This window comes from Poromitra crassiceps (assembly GCF_964638095.1).
Source record: "Poromitra crassiceps genome assembly, chromosome: 5".
NCBI lineage: Eukaryota > Metazoa > Chordata > Actinopteri > Beryciformes > Melamphaidae > Poromitra > Poromitra crassiceps.
The window spans coordinates 52010345-52024655 of NC_139642.1; the positions used below are offsets into that span (position 1 = coordinate 52010345).

At 45.2% G+C, this 14311-nt stretch overlaps 2 protein-coding genes across 3 annotated transcripts; one reads left to right on the forward strand and one right to left on the reverse strand.

Moving 5' to 3' along the window:
* Positions 1–205: 205 nt before the first annotated feature.
* psma6l (proteasome 20S subunit alpha 6, like) lies at positions 206–6091 on the reverse strand. The gene is made up of 7 exons (XM_083637176.1): positions 5862–6091; positions 5235–5329; positions 3877–3958; positions 3448–3603; positions 2682–2860; positions 1385–1479; positions 206–772 (listed from the first exon to the last, which is right to left on the reverse strand). The coding sequence occupies exons 1-7, from the start codon at positions 5935–5937 to the stop codon at positions 715–717; spliced, it is 741 nt and encodes a 246-aa protein (XP_083493302.1). The 5' UTR covers positions 5938–6091; the 3' UTR covers positions 206–714.
* LOC310776951 (inositol-tetrakisphosphate 1-kinase-like) lies at positions 6018–12803 on the forward strand. Of its 2 annotated transcripts, none has more exons than XM_083637175.1 (11): positions 6018–6116; positions 6486–6588; positions 6677–6701; positions 8100–8222; positions 9590–9707; positions 10110–10211; positions 10467–10507; positions 10658–10823; positions 10968–11035; positions 11269–11431; positions 11923–12803. In XM_083637175.1, exons 1-11 carry the CDS (start codon positions 6104–6106, stop codon positions 12057–12059), a joined length of 1059 nt encoding a protein of 352 aa, XP_083493301.1. In that variant the 5' UTR covers positions 6018–6103; the 3' UTR covers positions 12060–12803. The 2 variants fall into 2 exon arrangements, with proteins under 2 accessions (XP_083493301.1, XP_083493300.1); XM_083637174.1 differs by having other exon boundaries at positions 10658–10750.
* The last annotated feature ends 1508 nt before the right edge of the window (positions 12804–14311 follow it).

Genomic DNA, 14311 nt, shown 5'->3' on the forward strand with positions numbered 1-14311 from the left:
TCCTGTTGCAGTGTTGCATTCAAGTGGAGGACTGACCATTCCGTGAAAACCGTCTATAATGTCTCTATGTTTATATTCTTCCCTATCTTGAGTGTGAGCAACTGTAGCATGACCTAATTTCCCCCCGGGGATCAATAAAGTTATTCTGATTCTGATTCTATTTTATTCTAGCAGCGGTTTTAAAAGGTCAGCCATGAGTCGGTTGGAGATTTTTTTTATTGCAATTTGGAGTTTGGAGATGACAACAAGGCTGGTGAGATTAACATCTGGCATGAATGAGATGGATGAAAACTAAATTATTCTTTACACACTCAAACAAGAACACAGGAAGCCATACCAGGTAGCTGGCATCTAAATATTTCTTTACTGTCCACTCAAGTTTCACGTTTATCCAAGATGGCTCCATGTGCCCAGTTACTTTATGACCATATGATATATTAAAACCTTGGTATACTATGTCTATGTTATCATTGTGTTAGTCTATTCTATAAAGAAGCCCAGTGAAAATGTCTGGTGAAGCCCCACTTAACCAGTGCATCATGACAAGCGTCAAACATCTTCTGGAGGTGTGCTTGATGAAGCTCTGGAGACATCCCAGGTGGAAAGGTAGTGTACTGCACATACTGGTTGGTAACATTGCTCTTCAGTGGGCTAATTCAAAGATGCTGGAAAACGAAATACTATCATGAAGCATGGTCTGAAGTGTGGGCACCTTTACTCCCGTTCTGCTATGGCGACCAGGTGGACCTCTGTCTCTGGCTCAGAGAGGGTCCTAGAGGAGGGAGAGGGGAGAAAACAAAAGGTGAGTTGACACAGCCATGTCAAGCCCTACATAAACAGCCCAGTGCCTCTATCAACTTTTGATATGGTATGAAGGGTGCATTCTTTTTCTTTTCTTTTTGTCATTAAACTTTCATTTAACAAGCTTACCGTAGTTCCACTGAGATGAACCCATTGATACCTGATGCAGCATTTGCGTGTATATCCCTCATTTGTGTGTGTATCCCTTTAAGACCGTGAACCGTGTGACGCGGTTCGCCGTCTTAAAGGGATACACACACAAATGCTGCATCAGGTATCAATGGGTTAAGCAGAATCATGACCAAAATAAAAGACTAGCAACATACAAGAACACATGAATTCATACTGACAACATTACATGATCAAGACAATGTGTGTGTGTGTGTGGGGGGGGGGGGGGAATCTAAATCACATAAAATAGTGAACATAGTCAAGTTTTCTAACAACTCCAAAAGACAATAATCCAAAGCAGCTTCTTTGAGTCTCTGAAGTACCACATGATCCTTCATCATTGGTCTAAACTCACCATTCAGACCTCCATATCAAACAAAAACAAAACCACTCCAGCTAGAGTTCAAGTTACCTGAACTTAGGTTGTTCCCTGGTGACTATTCCCACCTCCAGCTCACTGGCCTTGAAGTCCATGGACAGGACGGAGGACAGACAGCAGATCGCCATCTGGAAAGGAAGAGGGTGGATAACGTGAGGGTGCTGCTGACTAGCTTAAATACATAAACACCAACTTCTGTCCCATACAGCAAACACCTAAACCATCTTTTAACACATAATATGGAAAACGAACACACCGAGGTGCTAAAATACAACCAAAGCTAGGCTGTTCTTTACTAGTCGTGTGGGTACTGTCGAGCAAAGGTTTTCAATCAAGGTGAAATTGAAAAATACTACTACTAGTAGAGTTCCAACTTTTTGCCCAAGGAGTAACTCATTACTATTATGTATTTGAATACTTTATTATCCCTGTGGGGAAATGTATCCTCTACATTTGACCCATCCTACACTAGGTACCTACCTATAGGAGCAGTGGGCAGCTGCAGTACAGTGCCTAGGGACCAACTCCAGTTCTTTTGCCAGTGCTGTGGTCAGGGGCACTGACCAGAGTAACATCCAAGTCTTTGACGGTGGGAGGAAGCCGGAGTACCGGAAACACGAACACGGGGAGAACATGCAAACTCCACACAGAAAGGACCCCGGGTGGACTGGGGGTTTCGAACCTGGGACCTTCTTGCTGTGAGGCAACAATGCTAACCACTGAGTCACCATGCTGTCCTATTACATTTACGTTAGGTTACTATTACAGAAGCTGAAGATTCAGTCTTCAAAAGCCTTTGATCTACAATATATTGTATGCATAGAAATGTTGGGTCAGTGATCAGGTAGAGTTAAGTCTTAGCCTTTGTTCACACCAGGCGCTTAACAGAAGCAGAGCTGAAGCGGCGCTTAACAGAACCCGAGTGTCACGCTAAACCGGTCACACAGGAAGCACTCTCTTTTCCTCAGCGCCTCGCTCGGCGCGCCTTGACCCCGCCCACAACTTGCATTGACTTCATGCCTGGCAGCTTCACGCTTGGAAATTAGGACTGAATCCTGAACGATCGCTTCAGCGTGGTTTGAACGTGGCTTGAGCGTGGCACACGTGAGGCTGGTGTGAACGCTCTCGCCTGTTAACAAGGACGCCGAAATGAAACTGCGTGGCTTCAGCGTAGCTTCAGCGTGGCTTCAGCGTAGCTTCGGCGTATGGTGTGAACGAGGGCTTACTCAAGGACACTTTGATAAGATTTATAGCTGTTGACGGGCACTTTGGGGTTTGTGTCACGGGACGCTCCCTCTAACGGGAGTCAGAAAACTCTTGTTTGCTCTACCTGTACCGCCCTGTCCTGGCTCAGCTCGGGCTTCTTCTTCAGTTTCTTCTCCAGGTAGCTGTTGGCCTCTGTCTGTTTGGCCCCGACCGCTGTGGCCCTGAAGCCACAGTAGTAGCCGGCCGGGTCACATTTATACAGCACGGGGCCCTGCTGGGGGTCTATGGCCACCAGGATCATACCTGGCAGGAGAGTAGAAGAAGGAGGGTATCCAGGTCAAAACCATGCTGACAACCTGAGCTCACCTTCTGTTTCACTCCACTGATCAGTCTGGTCTTCAACTGTCCACAGCGATCTGCATGGGCCCGGGGGTACTTGCAGACAGACAACTCCTGCACCCAATCAGCATCGCCCAATCCAATCCAAATCCACTCGGAAGAATGGCGAAAACGTCTTTTCCTCCGGGAAACTCCGCTGGTGCATACTCTTGTTCTTGTTGAATTGTTGCTATTGAGTCTATTTCTGCAATAACTGCACATAATGGCTGTGTTTACTCCACTAACGTTAACGTTATCGCGCTTGCCTCAGGAGACACCATTACTGTTTTGCCATCCCTGATTGCCCCAGGGATGACATCAACTACAAGACAGTCCCTGATTGGCCCGGTTACTTTGTAATTTCAGGAAACGGCTGTGGGCTGATAGAGCCAAACACAATGTGAGCTCACGTTATCAGGATGGTTAGGGAGGAGGGAGAAGACGGAGGCTGATCAAAACAGACACAATTCAGAAAATTAAAAGTGTAAAAACTAGAGAGTGGTTCCACTCACAGCAGCCGAGAGGCCTCATCTCAGCGTTCTGTGTGTAGACCTGGGAGATGTCAGCCATTCGGCGGCACAACACGTCCGCCGCGATGTCGTAACCAAACTTGTATTTCCATTCCCCCGCCTCCACTCGCGCCCGGTGAACCTGGGAACGACTGTCCGCTGCGCGGGACAGAAGAGGGGAGACAGTTAATCACATGCTACCTGTCATTTGAACGTAAAAACAAACAAACTATGATCACATACATTTTGAGACATTCGTATGAATACCGTCAACAAACAAGACCACTGCTAAGAAGACTGGCTGCATGTGTGTGTGTGTGTGTGTGTGTGTGTGTGTGTGTGTGTGTGTGTGTGTGTGTGTGTGTGTGTGTGTGTGTGTGCGTGTGCGTGCGTGCGTGAGTGCGGGCGTGCGTGCGTGTGGTGGATCCATACCCCCGTGTCCGGTCATCACACAGCCGATGCGAGGGGTCAGTTTGTACATGTTGGTGAGGGTGGAGGAGTCCAGCAGCTTGTCCTGTGTGTGGGTAAAGGTCAGAGTGTAAAAAGTAGGTAGGGACACGCACATCCAAAAAAAAACACACTGGGCCTGGGTGCTGGATCAATAGAGTACTTACAGTGAAAAAGAAACAATCCACACACCGAGGAGCTCCCGTTTAGGTTTTTTATTATCAACACAGCGTGACGTTTCGGGCCACACCGGCCCTTCCTCAGACGCTAAAGGTCAGAGTGTCACATCCTCTTTACATTATACCATCTTGTGACAAAGGGCACCGATATTTCAGCGATTGTACTCGGCCAATTCCCCCTGCTAGGCTGACCTGACCGTCGCTCCACCCCCTCTGCCGAGCTGTAGACTACTAGCACATGCAACCTCCGATACATGTGCAGTCGCCAGTCGCTTCTTTTCACCTGACAGCGAGGGGTTTCACCAGCAGGACGTAACACATGGGAGGATCACGCTATTCTCCCCAGTTCCCCTCCCGCCCATAGGCACCCTGACCAACCAGAGAAGCCACTACTGTAGTGCAGCGACCAGGACACATAGCCCTATTCCGGCCTCCCACCCGCAGACAATTGTGTCTGTATGGACGCCCGACCAAGCCAGAGGTAACACAGGGGCTCCAACCTGCAACCCTCATCTTGATAGGCAGGGAATCTACTGCTACACCTGGATGCCCCAAACATATAAAAATATACATGCTTAGAGCAATTTGGGGACAAAGAGGAGCAATACTTGGTGACTGACAAGATGTTCTTAGTCGGTCAATATAATTATGTAGCGTAAATGCATGATTGTACAGTAGCTGAGATGGAACATTAATCCTGAATGATCTCCTGATTTATTTTTCAATAGAAAGTCAAATATTATGATGATGATGATCAGAAATTGAAACCGACATGAAGACTTTCTAAAGCACAAAGCTGCGTCTGGCTTGGTAATGTGAGTATTGGGTCTATGCTGTAATATCTTCCACAGTCAAGTCAGCAGAAAGCTGGAGTCACCACTCTGTCAGGCTTCACTGGTCATATCTGACCCCTTTACTGCACATCACCCCCCCCCCGCGCGCGTGTGTGTGTGTGTGTGTGTGTGTGTGTGTGTGTGTGTGTGTGTGTGTGTGTTGTGTGTGTGTGTGTGTGTGTGGGTGCGTGTGTGCGTGTGCGTGTGCGTGTGCGTGTGTGTGTGTGTGTGTGTGTCCCAACATCTGATTGCATTACTAGTGTTTATGTCCTTTGTACTCTGTATCTATGTGGACATAAATAAATAATTTAAATGTGTCACAATGTCTTACTGGTATTTTCTTCTGTGTGACCACCACGGCACAGTCCATCCCCCGGATTCCAATTGACGTTAAGCCACCCTGGGCGACGGCTTTAAAGGCATACTCTGCAAAACAGTATAGAATAGAATAGAATAGAATAGAATAGAATAGAATAGAATAGAACAGAACAGAACGTTTTCACTGTCCATCTGTTGAGAACAAGCATGTTTGGTCGTTCAATGTTCATGAATATGTGGACAATTCAATTCTGATTTCCAAAAAGTCAGATAGAACCATAACTAAATCCAAGCTCAATATTTTAAAAGTGCCACTTAAAAAACAAACAAACAAAAACATATTTTGTATATTTTGTGACATTAGAATTATAAGGTTATCTTATTTATCAAAATTGAGTCATCCTCATATTTACCACATAGCAGATAGCCCACTTGTGTCAAGTTGTGTGGTGTTATTTTGGTAATAATAAAGATTGTAAAAGAAAGTAGACTACTAGCCTAGATAGCAGTTTTGCTAACTGGTGTGTCAAATCTTTGATCCGCTCAGAGCTCCACTCCACCCTTATCATTCAAAGCATATGTTTCTGCGGGTTATTATTAGCAGTTAGTCGTGGTTCAGTAAGGAGAAAACAGGTCTTACCGACTTGGTAGAGGCGGCCCTCCGGTGAGAAGATGGTGATGTGTCGGTCGAAACCAGCGTGGGACCCGCGGGACATTTCCTAGCACGCGTCAAAACAAATGTGACCTCAAATGAACTCAAAGTAACACTCTTACAACTCCATGCACCTTCACAGGCTGAACCTGACCAGCAAATACTCCACTGTCCTGTTCTGTCCTGTCTGTGACTGAGTGAGTGAGTGTCAGTGAAAAGCAAGCAGCATAATGGAACTTCCCTGTAAGTTTTTACTTTCTCTTTCTGTTATTCTAATGAGTTGCGCACTGCGCGCACTAACAATAACCAATAAGGAAGTGTGACCTCATGACTGGTCTGGTGCATGGATATATTAAAATAGCTGTAGGCCTACTTATAACTGTAAGAGGTGTACTTAAAAAAAGTGAGGGGTTCTGTCGATATGACTAGCCTAGCAGACATTTTATGAGGATTGAATGGATAAGATCGAGGCGAGGCATAGCCTACTACACCGCCCCCCCCCCCTCTCTCTCTCGCTCTCTCTCTCTCGCTCTCTCTCTCTCGCTCTCTCTCTCTCTCTCTCTCTCTCTCTCTCTCTCTTTCTCTCTCTCCTGGCTGTCATTTGGTCGCCAGTGGCCCCCAGAGACGCAGCTATGTCAGGCCGCAGGGTGGGCTTCTGCCTCAGCGAGAAGAAGCGCAGGAGGATGAACCTGGACGCCTTTGCAGAGCTCTGTGCGTAAGTCGACACTATTCATTTCATAAGCTAATCTAATCGTTTGAGAAGTGACACAGCACCAACTTTGCACATTGTAATTTTTCTGCAGAGGCCATGGGGTGGAGGTGGTAGAGGTAAGTGATTCATGAATAATAATACACAATTGTATCATTATGTTGATTTTGGTTATAGGTACAATGAAGGGATTAAGAAGTGTGAAATTATGTGGTGAAAAGTGTGGAAGATTTTTTTTTTAAAGGCTGGAACTATGTAATCAACATTGTGTGTGTTGTGTGTGTGTGTGTGTGTGTGTGTGTGTGTGTGTGTGTGTGTGTGTGTGTGTGTGTGTGTGTGTGTGTGTGTGTGTGTGTGTGTGTGTGTGTGTGTGTGTGTGTGTGCGTGCGTGCGTGCGTGCGTGCGTGTGCGTGTGTGTGTGTAGGGCTGCAATTAACGGTTATTTTGATTGTTAATTCATCTGTCGAAAAATTACTCTTAACCGACGATCGAAATGGTTGTGAATTCAATAGTTGACAACTAATCGATGAATCATTGCAGCTCTATGTGTGTCATTTACGTTTACACATACAGCAAGATGACAGACAGTTAAACAAAAGCAATTACCGGTAAGTCACAGTTAAAGTGAGATAGTGACAGTAATGACAGTCAGTAACTGCATTGTAGGCGCAGCACACAGGAGAGGAGCTGGCACATGACCACACACCCACACATAGAGTGTCATTTACAGGTGTCTGCCACCTTAACATTATGTGTCACAGCCACCTGCTGCCAGTCAAGTCAAGTCAAGTGTATTTGTTTTGCCCTAATTCACAAGCAGCCACCCGCAGCACTCTCCTTCAAGCAGCCATGTACCCCCAGCACTCTCATTCAAGCAGTACTATAAACAAAGCCTGCTTGGCCGGCACTGCCAAAACATGTCATTGTATTCGAATGTCTCTACAGCAGCTTGGGAGAGAGTGGAATACATGCAATAATGATTTAATCGTTTCCCACACGTTTTATGTGAGTTTATGACATGGCTTCATATCAAAGTAGTGTATTTTGACGACACTAAATCCATTACAGTGCTATTTTGATTCTGCCCAATTCAGACCCTACGCTGCACACTGTTACATTGTTTGCCACCGGGCCGAACTTCCCAGGGAATGTGCTGTGTTGCTGTGACACCATGGGAGATGGAGTTACAGCGTAAAACATGAAGAGGGCGCTGCTCTTCTGGTGAAAAGGAAGCAGCAAGTAGTGACAGGCAGCAACGGGGATGGGGAGGAGGCACGTCGTGGCACCGGCACTAACACCACTGGCCTGAGAGAGGCTATCAATCATCTTGATCATGACCCCATGTGTTTACACATGACATGTCATCATTACATCCCCAAAAGCATTCCCCGACAATGATCTCAATCAAAAGTTCCTCAGAGCTCCTCATGCCCCACTTGTGTTTGCCAGGTCAACCAGATGAGCATAATGTATCCAGAGGATGTCCAGATGTGTAGTGTTTCTCCCCTGTGGTATAGATCGACCTCAGCCGGCCACTGGCGTCCCAGGGACCCTTCCACATCATCATCCACAAATTGTCTGATGTCATCGTGGAGGCCGAGCACGACAGCCAATCGCAGCAGCTTCTCGCCAACTTCCAGGTGGATTTACCTACAGTAGTAGTAACGTTATCGCTTGTACAACGTGATAGTACTTATAGCGTGTTCACAAGGCTTTGCGCCACTTTAGCCTCAAGAACTATATCCATGAACTCCTATTCCTATTGAGTAGAACCAGGCCAGGATTAACACACTGTGGTGCCCGAGGAGGGTGACACACACAGAGCTATACTGTATTCAGTTTGAAGGCAACTCGTATCAAAGACACCATGCTAAAAATCGTTGTTTCCATCATGCATTTTCAAAGGCCGGAATTAAGACTAAATGCCAAACCATTCCAGAGCATGACTAACAAGCACTTAGGCCATGCTCTCGTTGGGAAATTGTTTCAACTGACCTGTGCAGTGAAATAGCCAGTGCATGTGAGAATTGTTTCAATTGTTAGGTCTAAAATATATAAAGAGCCTGGTCTTCTGCCTGATCAAACTGATTGATCGGTACTACAAACATATACAAATAAAAATCATTACACAGGCCTCCCCGGTGGTCCACGTCCTCCGGTAGTCCCAATGGCCAGTCCATTCTTGAATATATGGACCTTTTCCACAGCAGCGAGTTTGTGTCTAAAAGGCAGGGTAAACACAGCGGCCCCAGCACTGGAACACAAATCGGAAGTTGGCCAAACCCTCATTAGTATTTTGGTTGCACGTACCTGTGTGTTCCCCTGCCTTTTAGACACTAAATGGCTGCTGTGAAAAAGGGGTCCATTGCAATGGATATGGAAGGCTATTCGAAATGATGGTTGTTATACACATCACAACCTGTGCGCCCAGTTCAAAGAGAAAACCTTTCCACAAGCATCACCTCGACCAGTGTGTTCCTCACTCCATAGATGTTGGAAGTAGGGGTGTGTGGTGTGCTTTGGAGAAACATACATTTTATACTAATCCTGTAGTTTCCTACCCAGTGTTCAAAATGGCTGCGGCAAATCCTCTTGCACTAAATGTGAGGCCCTTTTGCTGCACCAAGACATACAGTATATAAACATTGTCACCCTGGTTTTCATTGTGATAGGAATGTGGATTACTTGTGTAACGGCGTTGTGTAGGTGGTACTTGCAGCAACCCATGTTAAGGGCTTGCCCAGGGGTGGATACGAACCGCTGACCTTCGGCTTGGGAGTCAAAGACAGTAACCACTCCACCAAGAGAGCTAGCTCCCTTTATACTGGGGAGTGAGTTTAACCAATCCACTCGCTACCACACTGGACTCACGAGGAATCAACGCTGATTCACCTCCGTTACACTTGCATACAGTCAATACACTATATTTGCTAATGACCATAATGAAATGCATCAACCAGTGGTGCTGGGAAATTGAGAAGTCTCCCCTCTCTCTTTCACATCCCAGAGTTATGTGTCAGCTCACCCCAGTACAGTTCTTCTGGACCCCCTGCCTGCCATGACCCAGCTGCTGGACCGCTTCACCTCCTATCGGATCATGAGCAAGCTGCACAACTCGCTCCGAGGTGCAGTATAGCCTACAACTCCAAACCACATGTACTGCAGTGTTGGAGCACCAGCAAGTTCTGGCTGACTGATGTCGGTGTCTGTATTGTAATGTTTATGTTTATGTTGTAATATATTGTATTTGTGATTTAATTGTTGTATTGATGATGGGAGTATTTATATCTTGTAATTTATTGATTATTTTGATTTTTATTGTTTGGACCCCAATATTTTAATATTGTGTCAATAAAGTAACTAACTAACTAACTAACTACTGTATACTGTAAATACTGTCCATTTACTGTGTGGTGGTGGAAGATACAGACACCTCCCTTTTTGATCAGGCAAACAGATCTTCTGGAAATGCATTATGCTCTGAAATGGACAATGACGTTTCTTTATAATTCCATTCTGTTCTACAGACTGGTGTATCTGCAGTCCTCCTTATCTTGAGATCCACAGTGCCAGTGACATGGTGTCCCTTCAGGAGGCGATGGTGACCCAGGGCATCAGCTTCCCTCTCAGTCAGTACACTGTGTTTGTAGCCTCTCAGGAATGACGCTTTAAAGTGTGCTAATCCCAGTACTTCTTTGTCTTTGAATGCTAAGTAAGAAGTCATTATGAGATAGTTAAGAATTCATAATAAGGTAATAATAATAATAATATATTTAATAAAGGTTTCATCTCATCTCACGGCTGAGCAATTTACATTGTATTTATATTCTATTGAACAATTTATGCTGACATGCTCACTTCCTCTTTGTCTCTGTTGCCACCAGTTTGTAAAACCAGAGTGGCCCATGGCTCGCTTTCCCATGAGGTGAGCGCTGTGCGGCTATCTTCTTAATAATCATAATAATACATTTACTTTATAGAGCGCTTTCCTAGAAACTCAAAGATGCAGACACTTGTTGTGTTTGTGTTGTTCATTCATTGAACAGCCATTCCTTCTCTCTGTATGTTCCTCCAGATGTCTCTGATCTTCGGTGCGGGGGGCCTGGCTGACGTGCGTCCGCCCTGTGTGCTCCAGAGCTTCGTCAACCACGGGGCCGTGCTGCACAAGGTGTTTGTGGTGGGAGGAAGACACTTCTGTGTGGAGAGACCCTCGCTCAAGAACTTCCCCCCTGGACCCTGTGGTAGATCTCTCCTCTCCCGCTCCTCTCCTCTCCTCTCCTCTCCTCTTGTTTTTTCGCTCTTCTCTTCTCCTCTTGTTTTTTCGCTCTTCTTCTCTCGATCTTTACTATTGTTCCATTGTATTTGTGGTTTCTCTGTGCCTCCAGACAGGGAGACCATCTTCTTCAATAGCCATGAGGTGTCCAAGCCAGAGTCCAACTCCCACCTCACAGCGGTCAGTATTACAAATGACAAACCAGCCGCAAACACACATGTAATATGTCCCGTGTATCAAAAGTGCAGTGAAAGAAACGTCTTCAATACCAAAACGTCTTTTTTAGACAAAGTCACGGGTGGATGGTGCCTTTGACAAAAAAAAAAAAAAAAAAAACACTTTCATCGCCTCACAGTTTCTGCCTTTTATATCCCACATTGACCCTTGTGTTTGTCTCCCCCTGCTGTCCTCAGCTGGACGAGCAGATGCCATGCCTCCCCCCTCCCAGCTCCGAGGCGGTGGCCGCCCTGGCCGGGGAGCTCCGGGTGCTGCTGGGCATGGCCCTGTTCGGCGTGGACGTCATCATCAACATACACACACACACCCTCAGCGTCATCGACATCAACATCTTCCCAGGTAGGCGCTATTTACGAGCACTAGGGCTGGGTATCGTTTACAAAAATGACGATACCAGTAACAATATCAGTATACCAATACCCTTAAAGCGATACCGAGTACTTCATTCGATATCTTTTTTTTTTTTTTTACATACTTTTGAACATTTTGGCGGCACCTCGGTGCCACGATGAAGGTTCTGCAGACTCCATCACATACACGACCACGCTCGACTTCACCGCCACAGCTGCATTCAATCGAAGAACGCTTGCGGTGATTGGCTGTGAGAAAAACCATACAGTACAAATAGTCTTTTTTGCTAGATCTGTGTACAAGAAGGATTGACTGCAGGTATCGTTTTTTTTTACGTTTCGACACTACACTTGGTCATTATTTCGGGCGATACCTTTAAATTAAAGGTATCGAGTACCGATACCCAGCCCTAACGAGCACACACACGCACAAGCATACATAGTGAAGTTATGTCACACCCCCCCTTCTCTCTCTCTCAGGCTATGAAGGGGTCCCCCAGTTTTTCTCCTCTCTGCTCAGCCACATTGAGTGGTTATTGGACCGACAGACTGCTGCTGGACCTCCTGAGGCTACGCAGGCTACAGGTGGCCCATCTGCGCAGACAGCTAGCCATTAAGCAGCCTCAGGAGTGGCTTACCGATTTCTACAGTGCCTCGTCAGCTTCCTGGGACCCAAGAGAAACACAAAACCCACGCTTTCTCACTCAGATTTAGCTCTACGCTGACTTACATTGTACTCTCTAGTGTCCACTAATTTCCTTACCAGAACCCAAATAATTAACATTCCGGTTAAGAGATGGTACTTAATTAATGACAACCACAAACCAAACAGATGATGCAGAGTGGTTCAGTACACTTTGCGTTTATTGATTGATAGGTAGCATAGAAGAAGATACAGCAGGCACAAAATACAGCACTCTGATTGGCCAGTAATATTACAAATGGTTGTTTTTATCCTTTTCCTATTGTTTGAAATGTCTCCTATTCCCTCATCTCTCCCCCTAGACATTTTCCAAACATCTGTCTGCTGGCTTGTAAGATAGATATTGTGGGAACCTTTTGCACTTCTATAGAAAAAATTATAATACATTCATTTTTCAGTTAATCTCAAGTGAACAAACACCTCATAATCTTTGGAATAGACAGTAATGAACTGAATCAGTGTTAACTGATTACATGTGTGTTATTACTATGTGTTTATACACGTTGAAAGGCTGCATGGCCAGCGTTCAAATACACAAATGTGTTGTAAATCTTGTTGTTGTGTAGAAAAAAGAGATTATATTTAGAGTACTATATGATGCACTTTGATTACATATTAAAATACATGAGATAATTCATTCGAATGTATTTGGCTAATTATTGCATTCACATGTGCTGTAGTCTATATTGTGTTATTGCAGTTAATGGGCCTCCAATAGTAACCCTGGTAATCTCCTGCGCTGTGTGCATTTCTATCCCATGACCACCTGGGGGCGCCGTTGCTTCACATGTTCCTATGACCTTGGCTTACAAAGACAATGCTCTGGCCTATATATATATTTATTTACATGGGTGGCATGAGAACAGCAGCCATGGAAACAGAGTGATGTAACACTACTGAGCAGTCGTCAATATTATTTTGTCAGTGTCGCTGTAACCGAGTGACAACAAATGGCTTAAGTGTCTCCCTCTTCCCTCGACTCCTCCTTGGCTTGTTAAGATCAGTGTAAGATAAGTGCAAAGCTGGCTGTGAACCCGAGGTGACACTTTTAGACCTTAGAAGCTGTAAGTACATCACATCCTGTCGCCGTGTGTGACGTAGAGGTTTCACAGACTAGTCGACTATCAAAACCACTCGTCGACATCATAGTCGACGAGTGGTTTTAGGAATAAAGAATATAAATTAATTAATTGAACATTGATTTGTTTGAACAATAATTTTCTCCATGCTGCCATGTTAAATAAACATAATTTAATGTATTTAGAGAGGGAAAGACGTTGTCTCCAGCTCAGACAAGTTGCTGGGGTTTAGCCTCTCATTTGTAAACCAATCAGGACTCTGCTATTTCACATACAAGGTTGGTCCCGCCTACATTAGTTAACCCTTTACTGGCTGTTTTTGAGACCTTTTTGATAAGAAGCGATCATTTTTTATTGGGTAAAAAAATTAAAATCTCCAGTGACTAGTCGACTACTTTTTGGAAGGAGTCGATGACTAAAATGCAGCAGTCGTGAATGCCCTAGTGTGTCGTTTGCGCGTCGGCCTGCAGGATTTGTGGGTGTCACCCCGGTTCTTGGCAAACAGTCTGGTTTTAACAGTGCATGAGCCAAATGAAACGCAATCCTCCTTACTACTCTATCATCGAGAGGAGAGAAATAATGTGTGTTTCTGTGTAGAAATATCAGCAATACGTTGCCTACATTAACAGTCGGAACAGCAGGAACAGCTTACACACAGTCATCGATTATTGCACAAAATATATATAGAAATAACACAGATTACGTATCGAAGAGAACTTTTCCCCCCCATCAAGAACACATACTTTCAGGGAAAAGAAGGATCAGTTCTCAGGGTTGCCGGTATTCATCGATGATTGGCAATTTCTCGTCTAACATAGTGATTCATGAAGATGCTGGGTTCACGTGTGACCCGACTGAAATGATCTGTCTACCCTACAAACAGCATTTACACACGAGTGGAGATGGACATGAAGGATGTGGTCTAGAATACACGTTTTCCTTTCCTCGACACCTTCACCTCTCACAAATGGTAAATGGACTGCACTTACAGTATATAGCGCTTTTATCCAAAGCGCTTTACAATGTGCCTACATTCACCCATTCACACACCGAAGGCGACAAGCTGCCACACAGGGTGCTGGCAGGC